Source organism: Sorex araneus, chromosome 2 (genome assembly GCF_027595985.1).
Source record: "Sorex araneus isolate mSorAra2 chromosome 2, mSorAra2.pri, whole genome shotgun sequence".
Lineage (NCBI taxonomy): Eukaryota > Metazoa > Chordata > Mammalia > Eulipotyphla > Soricidae > Sorex > Sorex araneus.
Window position 1 is genome coordinate 293,882,309 of NC_073303.1, and position 25,465 is coordinate 293,907,773.

A 25,465-nucleotide genomic window follows, 5' to 3' on the forward strand; every position below is an offset into this window, starting at 1 on the left:
TTTCTTTCTTTCTTTCTTTCTTTCTTTCTTTCTTTATGCTTTTTGGGTCATACCTGGCAATGCACAGGGGTTACTCCTGGCTCTGCACTCAGGAATCACCCCTGGCGGTGCTCAGGGGACCATATGGGATGCTGGGAATCGAACCCAGGTCGGTCACGTGCAAGGCAAACGCCCTACCCGCTGTGCTATCGCTCCAGCCCCTGTGCTGTCTCTTTAAACCTAGAAATTCTTTTGTTGCTGTTGTTTGTTTGGGGGCCACACCCAGAGATGCTCAGGGACTACTCCTGGCTCTGCACTAAAGAATTACTCCTGGTGGTGCTCAAGGGACCATGTGGGATGCTAGGGATAGAACTCAAGTCAGCTGCATGCAAGACAACTGCCCTACCCACTGTACGATTGCTCCAGTCCCCAAAGCCTAGACATTTTCAGAGTCCAGCTTCAATGCAATCTCCTTAGGAAATCTTCAGCGACCAAAGTGTCTCCTGAGTCCCAAAGACCCTCTTTCGAACCTGGTTCCAGGTACCCTGAGAGCTTCCTATGACCGTAGTTCAGAAACTATGTTCTCAGAATGATCCCCTATGCCTGGCACGCAGAAGGAGCCTATAAAATGTTTCCCCAGGGGAATAAGGGAAAAGAAGGAAGGGAAGGTGGAGAGGGAAGGCAGAGGGAGGGAAAGAGGTAAAAGGGGAGAGTAACCGAGGACCAGCCCAGCCTGGCGGGGGCGTGTTCTGAGCATGCTCCTTACTTTCTCATTGGCAGTTCGATTCAGGTAGTAATCCCGAGATGGCAAGAAGAGCCCAGACTGGTCCACCTGCAACAGGAAGGAAAGAGCATGAGCCTTCCCCACCCAAGACCCTCACCTGTGTGTTTTGGTTTCCAGGCCACCACCTGTGTGCTCAGGGTTTACTCCTGGCTCTGAACTCAGGAATCAATCCTAGTGGACTCAGGGGTGCCAGCTACAGAACCCAGGTCAGCTTTGTGCCAGGTGAATGCCTTACCCACTGTTCCCTCACTCCGGACCTCCCTTACGGTCTGGGTTGAATGGGGAGGGGGAGATCCCAGCCTGCCTGACCCTGACGCACGGGGAGCTAGTATGGGCTTAGTCACGGGTGATCTTTCCCTCCGTGCCTCCCGCTCTACCTGGATAACGTTGTTGTTGGAACTCTTCAAGTCGGCACTGACGTAGACCGTGAAGAACGGAGAGGCTCGGTAGGTCCCGGCCACCGCCTTCAGCACCTCCATGAAGTTGTTCTGGTCCCAGGGCCCCGTGATGTTCCAGCCACCAATCTGAGTCCAGACCAGAGAAAGAAGTTCACTCTAGGCACCCCCAGAATGTTTTTTTGGAGGGGGGCAGGGAATACCCAGCAATCCTCAGAAGCTACTCCTGGCTCTGCACTCAGGAATTACTCCCGGCAGTGTTCAGGGCACACTATATGGGATGTCGGGGATTGATCCCAGGTCGGCTGGGTGCAAGGCGAACGCCCTAGCCATTGTGCTATTGCTCTGGCACTGCCCCAGCATTTTCTCAGGTCACCACCTCTCCAAGGCCTGCCCTGCCCGCAGCCCACCGGGGACGCTCCCTGCCTTATCGATGAGCTCCCGCAGCGGCTGCGCCCCCAGCTCCTCGATGCGCTCCACTTGCAGGCAGGAGAGGTAGAAGCGCTGGGTCTTGCGCTCAGCGTCGCTGCTGGAGTTGAAGGTGGTGTTTTCTGTGGGGTAGAAAGAAGTCAGGGGCCGGAAGCGAGCTCAAAGGGAGCGCAAAGCCAGCACACACTGGGTGCCAGGCTCGAGTCCCCAGCACCTCCTGAGCACCACTGGGGAGAGCCTGGGTAGCTCTCAGCACCCCTGGGGCTGGGGCAACAAGCAAATGAGCCCCCAGATCCAGACAGTAAGGTCCAGGGGCCGATTTGTTGACTTCCGGGGAAGGGTCAGGCCCTTGCTGGCATCTTTCCTCCCGCCTCCCTCCCTTCTCCTCCTCCACTCCTTCTCCCTTTCCCTCTCCCTCTCTCCTCCCCTCTCTCTCCCTTCTTTCCTCTCCCCTCTTCCCCTCTCTCCTCACCCTCTCAGGGCTTACTCCTGGCAGTGTTCAGTGTTTAGGGGGAACATCGGGGGCGACAGGGCTTGACCCCAGTGGGTCATGAACAAGGCAAGCACCCTCCCCGCTGTACCGCTTCTCAAGCAACAGTGCTCCCCACAGAGACCCGGGAAGTAAGTAACAAAGTGGGGCTTCTCCCCAGTGCTGGCAGGAGCCCCTTAAAGTCATCCCGGCCCCCGCTTCTCCAGAGACGCAACGCTGCACGCCCCTCGTGCGCTCACCCAGGACGTGCTTGAGGATGGCCTGGTTCTGCTCCCACAGGCTGTTGAAGGTGTTCCATCGAGAACGCCCGTCAGGCAAGGGGTTCCTCCGGATCCAGCCCCCACAGGAGAACTGGTAAAAGTCCTCACAGGGGCTCACACCACGGTCCAGGGACTCCAGAATCTTCCCCGCCACTCGGATGCAGGCTTCTGTGAGGCAAGTGCTGTGGGCAGGGTCTGTGGAGGGGTGGGGCGGGGGGGAGCATGGGAGAACTCCATTACTCCGGGAGCCGCAAATACCTTGGGAGGGGTCACGACAGCAGAAAAGCCGGAGGAGAGAGGAAAGCTGGGGGAAGGCTGGTCTTTTAGGGGGAGTTGGACTTGGGGCCACACCCTGGCCCTGTCTGTGTGCAGGGTCACTCCTGGCGGTGCTTGGGGGACCCTATGCAATGCTGCGGGTGAAACCGGGGTCGGACATGTGCAGGGCACGTGCCTTGACTCTTGTACCGTCTCCACCGGGGGGGCAGGCTGGATGTTGGTATTTAATGGTTTGTTTCTTTATCATCGGGGGAGTGGTGTTGGCCACCCCAGGCTGTGCTCAGGGTCTCTTCCGGTCTCTGCACTCAGAGATCACTCCTGGTGGGGCTTGGGGCACTGTGGTGCCGGGGATCAAACCGGGTCTGCCTCATGCAAGGCAAGCGCCCTCCCCGCGGTCCTGTCTGGGCCCCGGGAGGCTGGTGGTAAGCAGGAAGGATCTTCGAGCCCCCCGGCCCTCCGAGGGAGGGCTGGTGCCCGGCGGCCCACCTACCCCTGTGGTACTGGAGGCCCAGCCCCAGGAAGCAGCCAAGCAGCAGTGCAGCCAGCAGGAGAGAGAGCGCCGCCAGGCTGCGCTCCAGGGCCGTGTGCAGGCCGCAGCGCCCACGGGTCCTCTCGCGGAACCCCACCTGTGGGGCATGGGTGGGGGTGTCAGAGCTGGCAAGGGGCAGGTGCGGGCCCAGGAGCACCGGGGAGCAGGGATGGGGGCCCCAGAGGATGGGAGCAGGGATGGGGGAACCCCAGAGGATGGGAAGCAGGGATGGGGACCCCAAGGGCAAGGAGGCATGGATGGGGACCCCATAGTACGGGAGCAGGGATTGGAGTCCTAGGGCATGGGAGCAGGGCTGGGACCCCCTGTGGCACAGAAGCAGGGATGGAGACCCCAGGGCAGGGGGGAAGAGATGGAGGCCCTGGGGCTGGAGAGCCGGGATGGGGTCCACAGAGAGTGGGAGCAGGGATGGGGCAGGGATGGGGTTCCCAGGGTATGGGATCAGGGATGGGGTCCCGAGAGTATGGGGGCAGGGATGGGCCCTGGGAGTGGGGGCCCTCCCGGACACGCGAGCAGGGACGAGGGCGCCCTCGCAGGTTTTGTGCAACGTCATGGCTTGGATTTGGCTCCCCAGTGAGTCCCAGCGCAGAGGCCGGAGATGGGGGAGCAGGTACCTCCAGGGCAGGGCAGCGTTCTGGGGGAGGCCGGGCGCGTCATGCCAGGCCTGGGTGGGGGCGGGGGGGGGCTGGTGGGAAAGGGGGAGCCCTCTGCCCACCTCCACGGCGTCCGGGGAGGCCCCGCCCTCCACGGGGGTCTCGGGCGCGTCTTCGTCCCGCAGCGTGGCGCGTTTGTACTCCACCATCTGCCGCACAGGCGGAGCGGGGGTTCAGGCCGCGGGGGGCCCCGCCGCTCCCGCGCCCAGCCCCGCGGGGGTGCCGGCTCCCCCGCCCCGCGCCCCGCGCCCGTCCCCGCCGCACTCACGCCGCCGCCGCCCAGCTCCTGCAGGGCCACGTTCATGGTGGTCGCGCGGGCCGCCGGCCCCGTCCCCGGCCGCCTCGGCCTCGGCCCCCGGCCCGGCCCCGCCGCCGCCGCCGCGGCGCCGCGCCCCGGGGTGGGGTGGGGGAGGGGAGGAGCGCGCCGCAGCCCTGCACCCCACCAGCTCCGCGGGCCGGCGCATCTTCCTCTTCGCCCTCAGCCACCCCCACCCCCAGCCGCAGACACCCCCTCATTTACCTCCCTGTGCCTAGGCTCAGACCTCGCAATTTCTTGGCCCTGGACCCCAAATCGCCGGCCTTCCCCAGACCCTCTGGGAAAATCACTCCCTGCACCCGGCCCAGAGGTGAAGGAGGAGGAGGAGGAGGTGCCCGCAGCGGGGCACCAGGTGGGGGCCCACGGTCCACGCACAGCGCCAGAGAGCAGAGAACCCAAAGGACGCGGCGGGCGCCCGGCCCAGGGGCCAGACTGCAGACTCACACGGGCAAGGCGCGCTCCTGAGCCCACGCACGAAGGACAGCGCAGGGATCCCCACAGACCCCACACCTTCAGGCCGCGCCCCAGAAACCCCCAGACGGCCCCGCACCTTCTGAACTCGGCTCGCACTGCTTCCAGATTGCACTTTTACTCTCGAGATAATTGTTGTCATCAGAGCATCTCATAAAGGGAGGGTTACAGATGGTGACAAATTGGCAGGGAAAAAAACAGCCATGCACAGATATTTAAAGAAAAGATGTGCTAACACTTCTAACTTGAGGAAAGCAAACCATTTTATTTGGGAGGTTTACCAGAAACACACACTCACACACCCAAGCAGAATTAACCGAAAGGCGACAGCGTGGATGCAGGCAGCTGCCATCTGCCTCCCGTCCCCGTCATTCCTCACTCAGGCCTCCTGGGGTTCCAGTCGCCTGTCTTGTGAACTGCCTCCTGGTTTTGGCTTGCTGCCGTGTCTTCCCCTTCCCCACTTGACAGAGCACAGGATTTTGACCCAAGGAAGGCTAAGGTTTGGGGGCGAATCCATGATCCCTCTCTTGGTTCCCACCTCAGCTCTCAGACACCGGCTGCAGGGGTTCTGCTTGCTCTCCCTCTGGGAAAGGGGGAGCAGGGTGAGACTGTTGGATGGCAATTCTCACCCCAAAGCTGCCTGTTCTCACATAGGAGATTCCAGATTCTGAATCATATTTTCTTCCCTGGGAAAATGGAAATCAGAACTCCCCCTTTCTCTCTCTCTTTCTCTCTCTCTCTCTCTCTCTCTCTCTCTCTCTCTCTCTCTCTCATTTGGGTGCCACACCCAGCAGTGCTTAGGACTTACTCCTTGGATCACTCTTGGCAGGGCTTGGGGGACCATATGGAGTGCCAGGGTCAGCCACCTGCAAGGCAAGTGTCTTCAACCTTGTACTATCTCTTCAAGCCCCTAGAGTGCCTCTTTCAGAAGCAATACATGGATAATATATGCAAAGTGCTTGAGACAGTGCAGGGCATGTTATGGCTACATAAGGAATTGGTTCAAATTCTCTAGGCAGAGTTGAGAGCTGTGAAAAGTGACTCCGTCCAGGGCTGGAGCGATAGATAGCACAGCAGGTAGGGCGTTTGCCTTGCACATGGTTGACCTGGGTTCAATCCCTAGCATCCCATATGGTCCCCCAAGCACTGTCAGGAGCAGTTCCTGAGTTCAGAGTCAGGAGTAACCCCTGAGAATTGCTGGGTGTGGTCAAAAAAAGCAAAAAAAAAAAAAAGTGTCCAATGGTAGGGTGGGTAGAAGACTTCTAAGTTCCATCGAGGTTCCCTTAAGTGCTTCCTATTCAGCCATACCATGGTCTACAGCCAAGAGCCTCAGGGCATCCATTTAAAACGTGACTCTGAGGCTGCTCATGGTCAGGCTGATGACCATGCAGCACCATAGCATGCGCCTCTGCCCCCCTGCCTCCAGTCACGGATGAAGGGAAGCACATGGCAGGGTGACTCCTGTCCTGGGGTGAGTTTCACCCAATGGAGCCATGTAAATAGAACCCAAAGTACTGCTGGGGGTGGGGGCTTGGAGAGATAGTACAGCAGGTAGGGCATTGGTCTTGTACATGGCCATCCCCCATATCCTATATGGTCCCTGAAGTCCACCAGGAGAGACACCTGAGCACAGAGCCTGGAGTAAGCCCCGAGCACCACTGGATGTGGTCCCAGAGACAAATCAACAACAAAAACAACAAAACCCAACAACATGCATAGGGGTTGCATGCACGAGAGACAGAGAAAGAGAGAGAGAGAGAGGCAGGGGGAGGGAAGAGAGAGGTGGGAGGTGCATTCATGGCATACAGGAGACCTGGATTTGATGACCCCCCTGCACTGCATGGTCCCCAGAGCACTGTAGGAAGTGACCCCTGAGCATTGCCAGGTACTAAAACCACCTGGCCTCCCTCCTTCCCCCAACCCCCCCCCCCCCACCAAATTCCGCTTATGAAGCATCTGGCAGCAGTTTTATTTGCAAAAGTCCCAGGGCTGCTGAAATGCCATCAGGGAAGAGCTAGCTTAGTCAGCCCTTTCCTGCCACTCACTCTTCTGAGACCTTTACGTGGACATACTCATGGGCACTCCTGGCGCTCCTAGGGGGGTGGTGCTCAGAGCTCACCCTTGGATCTGTGCTCTGAGATCACTCCTAGCAGGCTTGGGAGACCATCTGGGGTGCTGAGGATCAAAACCAGGTTGGACTCGTGCAAAGCAAGCACCTGACCCGCTGTACTGCCTTTCTGACTCCACTCCTGGCATTGAGGAAGCCACTTCACAAATGAGAAAACTGAGGCGGAGAGGGGGCAGAGAGCTACACAGCCAGTTCATGGCAGAGCTGGGATTTAGACTCGGGCCAGCTATGTCTGCTGGAGAGCGGTCTGGCAACAGGGATGAGAAGGTGGTTGGTGTTCCGAAGGTCAGTGACCAGTGCTCTACCAAGCATCTCCAGAAGAATAAGGGGGACCTGGGGAGAGAGTGCAAAGGGCTGGAGCACATGCTCTGAGGCACACAAGGTCCCAGCTTTGGTTCCCAGCCCCACAGGTGTCTTTCCCACTGCTGCTAGCCAAGTCTCACTGGGAATGACACTGTTGTCCCCTGAGCATTGCTTGGGAGGTGTGCCCTAACAACAAACAAGGGGAAACGTCAGTTTTTTTGTTTGCTATTTGGGCCACACCCAGACATGGTCAGGGCTCACTCTTGCCTCTGTCCTCAGCAATCATTCCTGGAGGTACTCAGGGGACCTTATGGGTTGCCAGGGGTCTAAGTTGGGCCAGCCGTATGCAAGTCAAGCGCTTTACTGGCTGTTATCTCTCCTGCCCTGGGGAAATACCAGTTTTAAGACCAGATAACTCTGGGCCTGGGAGATAGTACAGCGGGCAGGGCATTTGCCTTGTAAGTTGTGGGCCTGGGTTCAGTCCCCGGCATCCCGTATGGTCGCCCAATCGCCATCAGGAGTAATTCCAGAGTGCAGAGTCAATAGTAATCCCTGAACATTGCTAGGTATGACTCAAAAAACCAAACTAAATAAATATATAAAATTTTAAAAAGTCCCAAACTTCATCAAAAGGGTAAACATTTATTTCTCATATAGCACTGGGGATCAAGCCTAGAGCTCATGCATTCTTTTTTTAAATTTAACTTTATTTTTATAAAGTTGTTCACAATAACTGATTACATTTAGTATTAGAACACCAATCCCATCACCATTACACCTTCCCACCACATTTTGAATGTTTCCATCCCGAACCCCAAGCCCTGCCCCTAAAACAGAACTGAAGTAATTTATTTTGTTTTACTTGTTCTGAATAATTCACTTAAAATGATCCCAAAAAGTTCTCTTAGAGGAATGTATGTGAATATTGTTGTATTTTACACAGAGCCATTAAGCCCTTCTATAAGAGATCCTTCTATAAGAGATTCACTCAAGTGAGAGAAGGAATCCGGAGTTCCGACCTCCGTCGATGGTCAAGAATCAGGGATGCTGTCTCATTTGCCAAGGCGTCAATAATCAGATGGGCTGGACACATAATGCGATTCAGAGATGACCACTGGACTAGAGCTGTTACCAACTGGATTCCACGGGATGTCAAAAGACCACATGGCAGCCCACCAACGAGATGGTCAGATTTCTTTGTCAAAACCCTGAATGAACGATTTGAGGCTCTTCCTGTTCCTGGAGCAAGCAGATGCCATTAGTCTACCCTAGCATGCAACAGGAAAAAATGGAGACCTTACTGGCTCCCGCTCGAGCAAATTGAAGATCAATGGGATGACAAGTGATACAAGTGATAAGAGATTAGTAACATGTTGAAGGTTGAGCCCTGTGTGCTTATATCTACATCTGTATAAATATATTTTCCCCTAAGATTGGTTGCCTTCTGCTTTAAACCCCATCAAATGTGGTGTGCTACTCTTGGTATGTTGGTGGTGTAAAGTATAAGATGTTCAGGAATAGATTCAGTCATGGGTGAGGCTCATCTGAGTGTGTGGAAAGCATCAGTGAGCATGGCAGCGGTTGGGTTCTGGGGGTTTTGGGTTGCCGGGGCTGGGTCCGTTGGGGCAGGGAGGGGCCTCACCCACCACCCTCCAGGTTGCCCTGAATGAAACAGCCTGGCACAGGGTTTGGAGGCATCTCTATGGTGCTCTTTTCTTCGAGGTTTATTATTGAGGCTCTGGATCATGGCCACTCATGAGATTATACAGAGCCAAAGGCAGTTTATGGGCGTGACTGCCAACCTACCGGAAACAGAAGGGCTTGGGGGAGATCATCCATTCTCCACTCCATTGAGCCTGGAGTTTTCAGTCACAAGTCCCCCATACGTGGGGTTTTCTGCAGTTTCAATCATGGGTGAGGCTCATTTGGAGCTCATGCATTCTTTCCTGCCCTTTGAGCTATCCACCCTGATCCTGGTTGGGAAGCTCTTTTTTTTTAAAAAAATGGAACCACTCTAAGATAGACCTTTACAAAGCTGTTCAAGATTAGGTTTCAGGGGGCTGGAGCGATAGCACAGCGGGTAGGGCGTTTGCCTTGCACGCAGCCAACCTGGGTTCGAATCCATCATCCCATATGGTCCCCTGAGCACCGCCAGTAGTAATTCCTGAGTGAAGAGCCAGGAGTAACCCCTGTGCATCACGAGGTGTGACCCAAAAAGAAAAAAAAAATTAGGTTTCAGTTGTACAGTGTTCCAACACCCATCCTTCCAACAGTGTATATTTCCCACCACCAATGTCTCCAGGTTCCCTCCCATCACTCCCCACCCCCCACCCCCAAAACTGCCTCTATGGCAGGCACTTTCTCTTTCTTTTGTTTTTGGGTCACACCGGTGATGCACGCCCTACCTGCTGTGCTATCGCTCCAGCCCCTATGGCAGGCACTTTCCTTCTCTCTGTGTCTCTGTCTCTGTCTCTCCCTCTCTGCTCTCTATCTCTTCCTCCCTCCCTCTCTGTCTCTCTGTTTCTCTGTCTCCTTTGGGGCATTGTGTTTTAAAATATTGATACTGAAAGGTTATCAAGAATATTCCTTACCGACTTTTAAAAAAAATTTGTATTAGTGAATCACTGTGAGGTATAGTTACAAATTTATGAACTTTCATTTTTGCATTTTAGTCATACAGTGATCATTTACATCCCTCCACCAGTGCCCATTCTCCTCCACCAATGTTCCCAGTATCCCACCACCCCCACCCCCACCACCCCCACCCCACCCTGCCTCTGTGGCAGGGTATTCCCTTTTGTTCTCTTTTCTGTTGGATGTTGTAGTTTGCAATAGAGGTATTGAGTGACCATCATGTTCGGTCTATAGTCTACCTTCGGCACGTATCTTTCAACCCGAGTGGGTCCTCCCAACATTCTCTACTAGGTGTTCCCTTCTCTATCTCAGCTACCATTTCCCCAGCATGTGAGGCCAGTTTCCAAGCTGTGGGGCAGACCTCCTGGTTCTTATCTCTACTACTCTTGGGTTTTGGTCTCCCATTCTGCAACTTTATATTCCACAGATGAGTGCGATCTTTCTATGTCTGTCTCTCTTTCTGACTCATTTCACTCAACATGATACTTTCCATGTTGATTCATTTATATGCAAATGTCATAACTTCATCTTTTCTTTTCTAACAGCTGCATAGTATTCCATTGTGTAGTATACCAAAGTTTCTTTAACCAGTCATCTGTTTTGGGGCACTCTGTTTTTTTCCAGATTTTGCCTATTGTAAACAGTGCTGCAATGAATATACAAATGCAGATGGCATTTCTACTATATTTTTTTGCCTCTCCGGGATATATTCCCAGGAGTGGTTTGCTGGGTCAAATGGGAGCTCAATTTTTAATTTTTTGAGAATCGTCCATATTGTTTTCCAAAAGGGCTGAACCAGTTGGCATTTCCACCAGCAGTAAAGGAGAATCCCTTTCTCTCCACATCCGCACCAATACCGGTTGCTTTTGTTTTTTTAGATGTAGGCCCCTTAACGACTTTTAACACTCAGTTCTTGTTCAGTATGATCATTCCCTGGGGAGCTCTTTTTTAAAAATATTTTTATTGGGGCTGGAGTGATAGCACAGCGGGTAGGGCGTTTGCCTTGCACGCGGCCGACCCGGGTTTGAATCCCAGCATCCCATATGGTCCCCTGAGCACCGCCAGGGGTGATTCCTGAGTGCATGAGCCAGGAGTGACCCCTGTGCATCGCCGGGTGTGACCCAAAAAGCAAAAAAAATAAAATAAAATAAAAAATAAAATAAAAATATTTTTATTGCAGGATTTGGGAGCCTTGGGAGAGGGAGAGGCTACACTGGTATAGTAATATTGTAAACCACAGAATCTCAATTAAAAACTTTTATTGAAATAATATTGCATTACAACTTTATGTTTCATGCATGCATGATAATAAGTCAACATGTTTATACTTAACAAAAATAACGAGTACATTTGTTCAGTCTCTAATATGCATTCTAGCAGTAGAAATCCCTTTCCCTCTGTTCATATTGAGATAGCATGGTTTACAAGAGTCCCCATATTTTTGTTTTTTCTTTCCCCTTGTTTATTTATTTCTGGGTCTGGGGCTAAACCTGGCTATGCTTGGAGCTAAACCTGGCTCTGCACTCAGGAATCTCTCCTGGGGGTCCCATGTAATGCCACAGATTGATCTGAAATTGGCTGCCAGCAAAGGAAACACCTTACTGGCTGTAGTATCTCGGATCTCCAAATTGTCGCTTTATTCTTGTAATGCGATTTCACCACCCCACCACCAGAGAGTTACTCACCCTCCACCCTGTCCCATTGTCCCTTCTCTCACAGTGGAACTTCCTTTAAGTCAGAGAAGAATGGGATCTTTTTTACTTACGGTGAAAAGAATTGGATTGGTAATTCAGCCTCCGGGCAGTTTGGGGAAACACTAAACCATCTGACATCAAAACTAACTTCTGAAAAATACTGTTCTTGGGGCTGGAGCGATAGCACAGCGGGTAGGGTGTTTGCCTTGCACGTGGCCAACCCGGCTTCGATCCCCAGCATCCCATATGGTCCCCCGAGCACCGCCAGGAGTGATTCCTGAGTGCACAGCCAGGAGTAACCCCTGAGCATCGCTGGGTGTGATGCAAACCAACAAATAAATAAATAAATAAATAAATAAATAAATAAATAAATAAATAAATAAGACTGTCCTTGGTTAGAATTGGGGGCAAGTGACTTTCCGTACTGTAGAGGAGGAGACAGATTGGGATTATTGGAAACAGGCAAGGCTCACTTGTCTTTCTGCATCATCTTTGTCCAAGCTTTTCACCTCTGGGTATCATTTAATATGTTTTAGTCATTTGTTTTACAGATACACAGGAATTTTGTATGTCAGTTCTGAATTCCCAGAACTTACCAGCAGCCCCCTGTTCTGATTGGGTCATTCTCAGGTGGGTGAGCTCAGTAGAAGCAAGGTTGTAGTCAATTGTGTAAAAACACAAAAAAGAAAAGAGGAAGAGGAGGGGAGCACTGCACCACACCAGGCACAGGGCACAGGGCAGCGGTGCTCTGTCTCTCCCGCTGCCCAAGTTCAGTAGTCTCCAGCTGCATCCCCCACCCAGGGGAGGTTGATGGCGATGACGAGGCAGGCGAAGGAAGGAACGGAGCCAGGCTGGTTCATCTCAGTTGCAGTTTACTCCAATCCCATCTCCATTTTCCTTTGATTCTCCTCCTGCTTCTTCCTCCCCCATCCTACTTCATTCTCCTTCTCCTCTGGATCTGGATCTCCACTAGCTTCTCCAGATATGGCACTGAGACTGGCCCTGGGACTGGCCCTGGGACTGGCCAGGACTGGCCAGGACTGGCCCTGGGACCCGACCCCAGTCCCTTCTTTCAGCCTAGTTAAATCCCAAAGCATGAGGGGTTGGGGCTTACACATAGGTGTGGTCACAATCAATAGGGGTAAAGTTCTTTCCCTCAGGGGATGCTTCTTCTAGGATAGATTGTCTTTCAGCAGGATGACCCACCCAAGAGCAGAATCCCATGGGTGTGTTTCTCCTCTCCTTGTCCAACTAACATAAAAGCATTCATAATATTAATCATTTTGTATGGACATAGCAAGAGATGCATTAAGCTTATAGAATTGCTCTCCTGGGGTCACCTCGATCTCAGACTACAGTGCTTAGGCCAGATTAGTCTTTTTTTTTTTTGCTTTTTGGGTCACACTCAGCGATGCTCAGGGGTTACTCCTGGCTTTGCACTCAAGAATTACTCCTGGCAGTGCTTGGGGGACCATATGGGATGCCGGGGATCGAACCCGGGTCGGCCGCGTGCAAGGCAAACGCCCTACCCGCTGTGCTATTGCTCCGACCCCAAGATTAGTCTTTTCTATCCCTAGCAGGGTCTTAGTCTCTTCATTGCTTTTGGATCATGACATGACATGTCCATGACCAAGCTCTTAACATTAAGCATTAGGCACTTTGGCCAGGCCCATCTCGATGCCAGGGTAGCACATAACTCACCGCTTGCCCTGGGTCCGTCCCGTCCCTCATCGGGATCCTGCTTTGGGGGTGCTAGGAAGTAAGGGCAGCTGAGGCTTAAGTCTAGAAAGCAGATGCCCAGGAGTGAATAATATTTGAAGCCAATTGAATCCCATGTTACCAAATCATATTAACAACTGTCTTTCTTTGTCCATACAAAAAGGATATTGCTTTAAAGTAAACTATTCAAGGGGCTAGAGTGATAGCACAGTGGGTAGGGCATTTGCCTTGCACGCGGCCGACCTGGGTTCGATTCCCAGCATCCCATATGGTCCCCTGAGCACCGCCAGGGGTAGTTCCTGAGTGCAGAGCCAGGAGTGACCCCTGTGCATTGCCGGGTGTGACCTCAAAAGCAAAAGAACAAACAAACAAACAAACAAAAAAACCAAAAAAAAGTAAACTATTCAAAAGACATGAGGAGAGGAGAAAAGGCAATATTAACTTACAATACAAGTTCACTGTCCTAGCAAGGTCTGACCTTACAAATTAACGGAGTCTGATTAGGGGAAGAGCTGATAAACTGGTAGAAGTGGTTACAGATAAACAAAGGAATGGAAGTGACTCGGGAGCACTTTAATGGGTGTGACTGATATACCTAAGCTCCTAGTGGCAAGGAGAGCAGGACATACCAATGTAGTCTAGAACTGTTTAGAGATTATTACCAGATAAGCCCAAACTCCGTGGCAAGGGAGAAGGGACAAACCAATGATATCCTACAGTCAATGGATTTGTTTCCAAGCTGAGATGGCAGCGCTGCTCAGTAAGCCAGCCCAGCCTTCTGTTTACGGAGGCCTCAGGATTCCCCACAATAAAAAACAGGGCAAACCTTCAACAGAGAAGAGGCAGGCAGTCTGGTGAGCAACGCGGCCGGAGAAATGCTCCAGACCCGAATCTGGGCCAACAACACCAGGGATCCAGACGGAGGAGGTACAGCTGGTACACCTTCTCCAGATGGAGCCCTGGCGACACTGAGCAGCAACTAACATGGCTCCGGGTTGTGGGACTGGAACACATCCGAACTGCGCAGCCGCTAATGCGGCCGCGTGACCCTTTCTAAAAACTGAAAACATACAATCTTTTAATGACAAACCAATTATCAAATGCTTCCTTAGTAGGGCTGTCTTCCTTGGGGGGAAACTCCAACAACAATAGTGAGTTTTGTTTTGCAATATGGAATGTAATCAAGGTAGAGAGAAAATGAAGTGAAATTCATCAGTTATACAGTTGGGGGTGGGGGGCGGGGGCGGGGGGTATACTGAGAATTTTGGTGGTGGAATATGGGCACTGGTGAAGGGATGGTGTTTGAATATTGTATAACTGAGACATAAACCTGAAAACTTTGTAACTTTCCACATGGTGATATAATAAAAATTAAAAAAAAAACAGGGCAAGCCCCAGAAATAAATACATTTTTATTTATTTATCAGGTGGTGCTCAGAGCTAACTCCTGGCTCTGCATTCATGGATCACTCCATGCAGGGCTCAAGGGATGACAGGGGTGCCAGGGATCAAACCTGGGTTGGCTGCGTTGGGTGCATGCCAGGCGAGTGCCCTGCCCATTGTACTATTGCTCTAGTTCCAACATATATATATTTTTTAAAGGAAATAATTTACCTGGGCTGAAAAATTAATAGTAGAGTGGGCAGGGCACTTGGCTTGTATGCAGCCGACCTGGGTTTGATCCGTGGCACCTCATTGGGCCCCCTGAGCCTGCCAGAAGTGATCCCTGAGCACAGAGACAGGAGTAAGCCCTAAGCACCAATGGGTGTGGCTCTAGAGACAAAAAAAGAAGGAAAGAATAGAATTGACCTGGACAGGAGTTAAAGCGCTTAGTTGATGCATAGTCAACTGAGGTTCGATTCCCAGAACCATATATAACCCCCAGCATGGCTAGGAGTGATCCTGAGTACAGAGTGAAGAATAAACCCTGAACACCGCCAGGTGTGGTCCACAGACCCCTCAATTTTATTTTTGTTTGTTTGGGGCCATACTTAGCAGTGCTCAGGGCTTACTTCTGGCTGTGTGCTCAGAGATCACTCTTGGAGGGACTTGAAGGACCATATAGATACTGAGGATCAAACTTGGATCAGCCACATACAAGGCAAGCACCCTAGCTGCTTTATTATCACTCCAGCTTTCCAAGTTTTTTTTTTTTTTTGTTGTTGTTGTTGTTTCTGGCTTTTTGGGTCACACCTGGCAACGCTCAGGGGATAGTCCTGGCCCTGAATTCAGGAATCACTCCTGGCAGTGCTGGGGGACCAATGGGTTGCCGGGGATTGAACCCAGGTTGGTCGCATGCAAGGTAAATGCCCTACCCGCTGTACTATCACTCCAGCCCCCTTCCCAGCTTTTAAAATTGTAGTTTAGGTAATATGACTCCAATAGTGTTAACATTTACATAAATACTTTTCAAACCTCTGTTTGCATCACATTTACTCATGTTTCTATTGGGCTAAGCAAGAGATTAAGTTCAGACTCAGGGGTAGAGAAACAGACTCTCCTTAATTTGGAGGAGACCAAAACATTAAGGTTAGAGGCTGGAAAAATAGTACAGCAGGTAGGGCACTTGCCTTGCACACTGCCAAGCCTTGTTGGATCCCTGGCACCTCATATAGTTCCCCAAGCCCCACCAGGAGTGATCCCTGAGTGCAGAGCCAGGATAAAGCTCTGAGCACGGTTCAGTGTGGGCCCAAAACAAAACAAAATAAACCATCAAAGCAATTTTCCCCTTGCAACATTTGCTTATTATTGCACTGACTATAACAAGGAAAAAATGGAAGAAGGGCTTCAATGTCTAGGAGCGAAGGAGGATTTGTTGAGTAAATCAAATATGTGTCTGATGGGAGACAATGCAACATTTACAAGCCATGAAAAATAAGGACTAGTGTCAGATGCTTCCCATGTTGCAGGCGCAGGTTGGATTCCTTAACCCACAGTACTGCATGATCGGCTAACACTGTTGGGAGCGACCCCTGAGCACTGCTGTGTGTGCCCCCTCTCCTCCAAAGAATTGACCTTGCACAGAAATAATTTTCATATACAGTAAAATGGGGGAGTAAAAGAGTTACAAAATCTTGGGTCTAGGGCTAGAGAGATAGTATAGCCATGTGTTTGTCTTGTGTGTGGCCAACCTGGATTTGATCCCTGGCATGCCATATAGACCCCCAAGCCCAGCCAGGAGTGATTACTTAGCATAGAGCAAGGAGTAAATCCTGAGCATCACCAGGTATGACACACACACTAAAAAAAAAAAAGTTGTGAAATATCATTTTTGGTAGAAATAGATAAATTAATTGATTAAATAAAAACAGGTTTTCAAAGGCGGCTGGAAAAATATGAAAACAAATATGAATATATCTAAAGACAAGATTGCCTTTTATTGGAAGGGACGTGGGTTAAGTTTGGGTCACATCCAGCAGTTCTGCCGAGCTGGTCCTGAGCCCTGAGCTTGAGGCTGCTCTGAGGGATGCTCGAGAAACCATGGGGTGTGGGGGGTTGAAGCCGGGGCTTCAGGATGCAACTCCATGCCCCAGCCTCGGAGCCATCATCTCCCCAGCTCATGGTGCAATGCCTTTGAACTTCTTTATGTTTTCCTGTGTAGGAACTAACAATTTTATTGTCCAGCACTTTATATTTGTTAACTTATTTGTCATAGTGACTAAATAAGACAAAAATCTACCAATATCATTGTCCTGGTTTTATATGTTTAATAATTTTGGTTGGGGGAGAGTTGAAGTGAAAGCACGGCGGGTAGGGCACTTGCCTTGCATGCAGTCGATCTGGGTCCAATTCCTGGCAACACATATGGCCCCCAAGCACTTCTAGGAGTGATCCCTTGAACGCAAAGCAACAAAATTTTGGGATTTTAGGGTCTAGAGGCACTTAGGGTCATACCTAGAGGTACTTAAGGGCTACTTCAGGTTCTGTACTCAGGGGTCTCTTCTGGTAGTTCATGAAAAACCATATGGTGTTGGGAATCAAACCTGTGTCTTGCATGCAAAGCCATGTACTCCAATGATTGAGCTCTCTTGATTGTGCGTATTTTATCAATGAGAAAGCTAAAACACAGGAAAGCTTTAAGGACGTGTCAATCAGAATGTAATATCCTTCTTGCAAGTGGACTGAGTGGAAGTAAAAGGGTTCCCCAACAGGGGCTAGAGAGCTAATACAGAAGGTAAGGGCACTTGTCTTAAATGTGGCCAACCCAGGTCTTTTTTTAAAAATTGTATCATCGATTTGCTCGAGCGGGCACCAGTAACATCTCCACTGTGAGACATGTTGCTACTGTTTTTGGCATATCAAATACACCATGGATAGCTTGCCAGGCTCTGCCGTGTGGGTGGGATACTCTCGGTAGGTCACTGGGCACTTGGTGAAAGAAGGAGGAATCAAACCTGGGTCGGCTGCGTGCAAGGAAAATGCCCTATCCATTGTGCTATCTCTCCAGCCCTTTTAAAAATTATTTATTTTTATTGAATTACCATGAGATACAGTTATAAAGTTGTTGATGATTGGGTTTCAGTCATAATGTTCCAACACTCATCCCTTGACCACTAATGTCCAGTTTCCCTCCCACTGCCCTCTCCCTGACAATCCAGGATTGATCCCCAATACCACATATGGTCTCCAAGCCTTTATAGGAATGAACCCTGAACACAGAGCCAGGAGTTAGCCCTGAGTACTGCCAATGTGGCCCCAAAACAAACAATAAAAGTCCCCCAACAGAGTTTAAGGAAGGAATAACATATTCAAGAGAGAAATAAAAAGACAATATAGAAATGTTTATTTGGGCCAGAGTGATAGTGCAGAGGGAAGGGTGTTTGTCTGGCATGCTACCAACCTGAATCCCAAACTCAGGACCCCATATATTCCCCCAAGTCTGCCAGGAGGGATCCCTGAGTGCAGAGCCAGGAGAAAGCCCTAAGCACAGTTGGGTATGACAAAAGAGAAAGAAAGAAAGAAAGAAAGAAAGAAAGAAAGAAAGAAAGAAAGAAAGAAAGAAAGAAAGAAAGAAAGAAAGAAAGAAAGAAAGAAAGAAAGAAAGAAAGAAAGAAAGAAAGAGAGAGAGAAAGAAAGAAAGAAAGAAAGAGAGAAAGAAAGAGAGAGAGAAAGAGAAAGAAAGAGAAAGAGAGGGAGAGAGAAAGAAAGAAAGAAAGAGAGAGAGAAAGAGAGAAAGAAAGAAAGAGAGGGAGAGAGAGAAAGAAAGAAAGAAAGAAAGAAAGAAAGAAAGAAAGAAAGAAAGAGAGAGAGAGAGAAAGAAAGAAAGAAAGAAAGAAAGAGAAAGAAAGAAAGAGAGAAAGAGAGAAAGAAAGAGAAAGAGAGGGAGAGAGAGAAAGAAAGAAAGAGAGAAAGAGAGAAAGAAAGAGAAAGAGAGGGAGAGAGAAATAAAGAAATAAAGAAAGAAAGAAAGAAAGAAAGAAAGAAAGAAAGAAAGAAAGAAAGAAAGAAAGAAAGAGAAAGGAAGGAAGGAAGGAAGGAAGGAAGGAAGGAAGGAAGGAAGGAAGGAAGGAAGGAAGGAAGGAAGGAAGGAAGGAAGAGAAGTATCTATGGCAGGTTCTGTCTTTTTCCTAGGGTTGCAATAAAAAAGGGCCGCAAAATAGATGAGATAGTAAATTCATTGTCTCACATTAAAGGGTTAGACATCCAAAAGCACAGTAAGGACTGGACCATTCTCCCTGCGAGTGCAGTAGGGAAGAATGTTTGTTTCTTCTAGTTCTTGTGGCTCAGCAAGAACAACCCCTGGGAGTCCTTGACTTTTCCATGTCACTGTCTTTGTGTCTGTCCTATTCCTGTAAGGACATCAGAGATTGGCCTGAATCCATCTTAATTTTACTTCCTCCCTCCCCCCAAATAAAGTCACATTACTTACATTTTGGTTTTTGGGGAGCATACTCAGTTGTTCTCAGGACTTAATCCCAGCACTGTGCTCAGAGATCATGCCTGATGGGGCTCAGGTAACCATATGTGGTACCAGGGATTGAACCCAGGTCAGCTCTGTGCAAGGCAAGTGTCCTACTCTCTGTACAATCTCTCTGGCCTCCCCAAATAAGGTCACATTCTGGGGTCACAGGTAGATACGAATGTTGCAATTGTTTTCTTCTTTTGGAGGAAAGGAGATACTTGAACCACACCTAGAAGTGCTCAGGGGCTACTCCTGGCTTTGTGCTCAGGGCTTGTTCCAGAAAGAATTTAGGGGAAACATATGGTATCAGGGATTGAACTGGGGTCAGCCCCTAAGTGAAGTAACTTAAGCCCTATGCTACTTCTCTGGACAGCCAGAAAATGGTTTAACATAATTCGCCTGTTTCCATTTGAAATTCAAGTGCCTTAATTTAATTTAATTTTCCGGCTACACCCTGTGGTGCTCTGTAGTTACTCCCTGTTGGTGCATAGTTGTTATTCCCAGAGGTACTCCAGGGATCAGCTCAGGTGAACTGGCAGAAAACCCAGGTCTCTCTCATACAATGCCTATCCCCCTGGTCCTAAAAGTGCCTTTAATAGTCAATTGTCAAGAGGCATATTATTCTATTAAGCATAGAATAGTTTGGGAAACTTTGTTGTTGTTGGCCACACACAGCAGGGATTATCCTGGCTCTGTACTCAGGAATTATTCCTGGTAGTGCTTGGAGGACAATATGGAATGTCGAGGATCAAACCCGACAGATCCATGCAAAACAAGCACTTTACCCACTGTGCTATCTCTTCAGCTCCAGTTTGGGGAACATTTAATCAGGAAATTCAATGCATTCGGGGCAGAGAGACCCTACAATGGGTAAGGCGCTTGCTTTGAACTGGCTAACCCCAGTTTGATCGTTGGCACCACATATGGTCCCTGAAACCTACAGGGAATAGTCCCTGAGCACAGAGCTAGGAGTAAGCCAGGCACGCCCCCCAAACAAAAACAATAAACATATAATTTACAGACCCAGCAGTTTCATTCCCATTGGAAAAAGAATTGTTCTTGACTCTTCTGACTTTAGAGTGCCTGTAAAATAAACAGGATGATATAGAAAATATCTTTCTTAGGGGCTGGGAAGAGAGTACTGCAGGTAAGGTGCTTGCCTTGCATGTGACTGACCTGGCTTCAATCTCTGGTACCCTGTTTGGTCCCATGAGCCCACCAGGATTGATCTCTGAAGGCAGAGTCAGGAGTAAGCCCACGTGTGGCAAAACAAAAAGAAAAATTCAGAAAGAAAAAAAAAAGTCCTTCCTGTTTAAATGGTAGCTGAGTAAAGAACTTAGATAATCATCATCATTTTGTTCTTCTGGGGGATTGCTTTGCTTTAGAAACTTAATAAAACAGTGTAGAAAGAAAGAAAAGGAAGAAAGGGAGGGAGAAAAAGGAAGTGAGGAAGAAAGACTGAGGAAACAGCAGGAGTAGCTGACCTGTGCTTGATCCCTGACACCCTGTGACCTCTGAGCATGACTGGGAATGGCCTGGTTCCCCCCACCCCCCTTCACCATCAGAGAGACCCAGCACCCAGCTAGGTGATCCCCAGCACCTAGCACTGGACTGGTACTTCCTCCTCGGGCCCTAGCCCTGAGTCACAGGCTGGTGGGCTAAGGACCACATAAAAAAAGGAGCTAACCCCAATGAACCCTAAAGTGTTATACCTCTAATCTTCCTAATTCTGGGAAGAAGAAAGAATTATTTCACTTGCTCCCACAATGCCCTCAGTAAGAACTCTCTGGGCCCCCCTTGCACTTTCTGGGGGGAGGCACGTCATCATTTCCTGACATCACCCCTTCAGCTCAGGACAAGGATTCATGGGTGAAACTGTCTTCACTGTAGGTTCTGCCAGGGCTCTGTTCTGAGAAGTATGCATATTATGTAAATATACACAGAAAAGGACTTGAAAAATATATTGTGTGGCTTTCCATATTTCCTCAAAAGTTCACTTGTCACTGTCATTGTCATCCCGTTGCTCATTGATTTGCTCGAGTGGGCACCAATAATGTCTCTATTGTGAGACTTGTTACTGTTTTTGGCATATTGAATACACCACAGGTACCTTGCCAGGCTCTGCCGTTTGGGCCAGATACTCTTGGTAGCTTGTCGGGCTCTCTGAGAGGGACAGAGGAATCGAACCTGGTTTGGCTGCATGCAAGGCAAACGCCCTACCCACTGTGCCTACTCAAAAGTTACAAGCACTCTAGCCCTCCTCAAAAGTTACAAGCACAAATTTTTAAAAATTACCTATAACTGGTGACTAGAGTAATACATACAGTAGGTCCTGACCTCCCATATGGTCTCCAGAGCCCCGCCAGGTGTGATCCTGAGCTCAGAGCCAGGCACGATCCTGCGCACAGCCGGGTGTGGCCCCAAAGCAAACAAACTATAACGCTAGGGACTTCTGTAGAAGGTGACCCAGAAAGTGGCAGAGCCAGAATTGGAACCCACTTGACAGACCATTGTGGGTGGGTGGGTGGGATTTCCTGGACTCTCTCCTGGTGCCCGCGAGCTTCAGCTTGTCATGTCTATGCAGGTCTTGGAGCTTCTGGCACTCCAGCTGGGCCAGCACTGCCTTCTCCCCAGCGACCGGGACAGACCTCAGGCAGTCTGGGTAGGCTCGCTCCCGGGCGGGGAGGCCCTCGAGGGCGGCATGTACCGGAGCACACGCCCGCTCCTTGGGCCCTGGGAGCCAGCCACCATTGCCCTCAACGCGCGCTCGTGGGGAGGGGTGGGAGGGAGGGCCCGCACCAAGGCCGCCTCCCTCGCGGCGATGTGTCGAGGCGGGGAAGTCAGTGTCAGAGCGCCCGCGGAGACACCTCCGTCTGCGGCAGGGACGGAACAGACCGGACCGGTACTGTTGCCGGTGCTGCCGTCACGCCGCCCAGAGTGAGACGCACACCCCCGGGCCAGCGATTGCGCCAGCGAGCTGTGACGCGGCCGCTGGCCACCGGCGGCCCGCGGGAGCCGCGCGCCGAGAGGAGGGCGTGTTCCCGTCGGGGTGGGCGAGAGGAGGCACGTGACTCCCGAAACCAGGGCAGAGGGGCGCCCCTCGTCCACACCCCACACCCCACTTCCCATCAGACACTCGGCGTCCTCAGGCGCTCCGGGCTTCCCCGCGTCACCGGCAGCCGGAGCGCCCCCCGCGCCGCCGCCATTCATTCATCCCTCCTGCTCTGCTTGCGCAGCGCGGGCTTCCGGAGGACCGCAGGGTGCGGGGGGGGGGGCGGGGGAACCACGAGCCCCGAGTTTCGGTGACAGCAGCCGACTAGGGTGTGTGTGTGTGTTGAGGTGGGGGTAGGTGGGGGTCTGCCCTGGAGCACGCGCGGAACGACCCAGTTACTGAGATTTTCACCCTCCGGGAGACACGGAGGTACACAAAGACTCAAGAGATGGAGACACGGTGGCACTTGGCCCCAGAGTCAGGCAGGGAGACGGAGACGCAGGGGGTAAAAGCACTTAAACGCAGACAGGGGCCGTGCCGCAAAGAGACACGGAGACCGGGGCACAGGAGGGCAGCCCAAAAGATGGACCGACACTGAGACGGGCAGGGACAGACGCGGACTCCGGAGGGGCAGTTTCAGATCAGAAGCGCAGCCCGATCATCGAGGCGAGGAGCGCGCCAAAGGCCGGGACACCGCCTCCTGCCCGAGCCGTTCCCGCGTCCTGAGGCTTCGCGCCGTCTCGCGCTCCCGCCAGACACCGGCCCCAGCTCGCCGCGCGTCCGACGTCCCCGCGCACCTGGGGTCGGGGCCCCCCACCCCCACTCCTGATCGCTTTGCTTAGGTCGGTTGCCAAACTCTCACCCCGGCGCAACCCCTTGCCCCCACCCCGGCTGCGGGCTCGCTCCCGCCATCCCCGCCGGGTCCCGCGACTGGCGCGGCAGCCACTCCCGCCCGGTGCGCGGGACCCTCGGAGCGCCGGTGCCGGCCCTCCCCGAGAGTGGGGCGCGCGCGCCCGTGCGCCCCGCCCCTCGCCCCTGGCCGGAGCCCGCCCCGCCTCCCCCGCGCCCCGCCCGCCGCGCGCTGCGGCACTTGGGGCGCTCATCGTCATTCCGCTCTCGCCGCCGCCGCCACCCCCGCCCCCCGCCCCCGCCCGGTCCCCGCCGCCACCGCCGCCGCCGCCGCCTGCCCAGCGGCCCGGGAGGCGGAGGCGCGGGGGAGGAGGCCCCGCTTGGCTCCGCAGCCCCGGATGCTGCATGACTTCATCCTTCCGCCGGCTCCCCTGCTGAGCTAGGGCCGGTCCGGCAGCTCGCCCGCCGCCCGCGCCCCGCCGCAGTCTCCCGCGCCCACCCCGCGCCCGCCATGTCCGAGATCCTGCCCTACAGCGAGGACAAGATGGGCCGCTTCGGCGCCGACTCCGAGGGCTCCGACCTCTCCTTCAGCTGCCGCCTGCAGGACACCAACTCCTTCTTCGCGGGGAACCAGGCCAAGCGACCCCCCAAACTGGGCCAGATCGGCCGAGCCAAGAGAGGTATTACGCGGTCGGAGCCCGGAGTTGTGGCTGACCCAGAAAACCCTGGGCCGGGAGCCCCCGCCGAGCGCCCGCGGCTCCTGCCGCAGCCCCGCGCAGCCCGCCGCGCTCCGGCCGGGCTTTTTATTTGGGGGGTGGGGGGCGGGAGGGGGGTGTTCCCTGCCGCAGTGTGGTGTCCTCCTCTTCCCCACTCCTGGGAGCGCGGTGCCCCGGATTCCTCGCTCGCCACCTCTGCAAAGTGGCGCCCGGGCTAGGGGGAGGGGCCGTCGGGGCGTTTGGGGGCTGCCTGCAAGTGGCAGCTCGGGGCGACGGTCGCTCCTTGAAGATCAGAAGGAGTCGGAGGACGCTGCGGAGGAGCCTTGGAGCGGGAAGGGATGCCCCGATTGGAGGAGGGAGGGTAGCGGGTCCCGAGGGTTCGGTCAGTCCTGGTGGTTTGTTTGCCCGGAGGTAGGTGGGTGTTTGATGCTCGGCTCAGAAGTGGGGTTCGAGCGGGCAGAGACCGGCTTTCACCTGCCTCTGATGTTGCAAGGAAGGGGTGGGAGAGAGAGAGCGGTCCCTAGAACCAGGGGTTTCGGCGCGACCGGGCTGGAGGAGAGCGCGCGGGCAGCGCTGCCCTGGAGAGGGGGCGTTCCTCCGGCGGGATGGGAGGGGGCCCGTGGGAAGCTGAGTGTGTCGGAGGAACGCGGGTGGGCCGGAGGGCGCCACGGCACCGGGACCCCGCGGGCAGGGAGCCGAGCGCTGCGCCCCCCGAGGCCGTGCGCCTGACGCGCTTTCTCCCCGCGCAGTGGTGATCGAGGATGACCGGATAGACGACGTGCTGAAGGGGATGGGGGAGAAGCCGCCGTCCGGAGTGTAGACGCGCCGGCTCGGGCGGCGGGCTCCGGGCCCAGCCCCGCAGCGGCCAGGAGCGCGAGACCGGCGATGCGGCTGCCGGCGCCCCCCGCCCCGGCCCCGGCGCCCGCGGGCGGGGGCTGCAGGGCCGCGCCGCCTCCGGGTGAGAGTCGCCGCCGCTGCCGCCGCCGCCGGCCACTCCGGAGCTGTCCGCTTCAGCACCACGGCGACGGCGGCGGCTGCAGCGGCGCGGACCCGCCCGGAGCCCGCCGCCGCGCTCATGCACTTTAGCGCCTCGGGCCGCAGCCCCACCCCGCACAACGGAACGGACACGGAGACCCGCGGCCCTCCGCCCCCGGCCCGCCCCGTCCCGCACGGCCCTCCCCCCCCGCCCGCCCCGCCCCTCTGGTCTGCGGACCCGGCGCGGTGTAGGCTCGCGCGCGCGCGCGCACCCGCGCGCGCGCTCGGCGGCCAGGGATGTGTGGCTGCGTATTTGCATGAGCTTCCCACCCATCCGAGCCCGGCCCCCCCAGGCCGCCCCTCGCCTCTACTACCCCTGTCTGACGTGCCCCCCCAATCTTCGGCCTCAGCCTCTTTCTAAGGGACTACCGCAGCACATTTGTATTTTTATATCCGATTCTTTGTTTACTGGCTCCCTTCACGGTTCGCGCCCTCCCCCCATGGCCTTGGCCGCCTCTTCTGCGCCTGGCAGATGGGTTGGGCCTTGAGTCTGGGATGGGACAAACCCCCAACACGGTAACCAACCTACACGGCCAGTCTGCCCCGGCCTGACCCCAGTCGGCTCGGGAGCAGACGCTCCCCCTCCAGAGATACCACCTTCCAAAAGGGCCCAGGTCAGATTTTACCTGGGACCCCTATATTTTGCCCCCCCCCCCCGGAAACCCAAACGGGGACCGTTCCTGCACCTCAGTCGACACCTGTGGCCCTGGAGATGTTCTCAACCCAGGGGTGTCCTTTGTAAATGTTCCTCCATCCTCACTGTACCAGGAGTGTGTGAATAAACACAGACCTCCCTCTGTGTGTGTGCGTGTGTGGTGTGTGTGGCCACTGCGTCACTCTGCTCGGCAGCCAGGCCAAAATGGCTCCAGTCCCTTGGGGGAAGGGCAAGGCAA

At 53.3% G+C, this 25,465-nt stretch overlaps 2 protein-coding genes across 5 annotated transcripts in view; one reads left to right on the plus strand and one right to left on the minus strand.

Moving 5' to 3' along the window:
- Positions 1-25,465, minus strand: part of ECE2 (endothelin converting enzyme 2) — a 50,565-nt gene that overhangs the window by 16,278 nt on the left and 8,822 nt on the right. The window contains exons 1-7 of one of the 4 annotated variants that reach the window (XM_055125614.1): positions 4,574-4,695; positions 3,876-3,962; positions 3,104-3,239; positions 2,317-2,532; positions 1,585-1,709; positions 1,141-1,287; positions 746-811 (exon numbers count right to left, since the gene is read on the minus strand). In XM_055125614.1, the coding sequence (XP_054981589.1) occupies positions 746-811; positions 1,141-1,287; positions 1,585-1,709; positions 2,317-2,532; positions 3,104-3,239; positions 3,876-3,962 (777 nt within the window). In that variant the 5' untranslated portion in view covers positions 4,574-4,695. Of the gene's footprint in view, positions 1-745; positions 812-1,140; positions 1,288-1,584; positions 1,710-2,316; positions 2,533-3,103; positions 3,240-3,875; positions 3,963-4,081; positions 4,226-4,333; positions 4,534-4,573; positions 4,696-25,465 lie in introns of those variants that run through there. The other 3 variants (XM_055125613.1, XM_055125612.1, XM_055125615.1) reach the window with 3 other exon arrangements.
- On the plus strand, positions 23,092-25,373 carry CAMK2N2 (calcium/calmodulin dependent protein kinase II inhibitor 2). Its single transcript, XM_004603056.2, has 2 exons — positions 23,092-23,501; positions 24,287-25,373. Exons 1-2 carry the CDS (start codon positions 23,333-23,335, stop codon positions 24,355-24,357), a joined length of 240 nt encoding a protein of 79 aa, XP_004603113.1. The 5' UTR covers positions 23,092-23,332; the 3' UTR covers positions 24,358-25,373.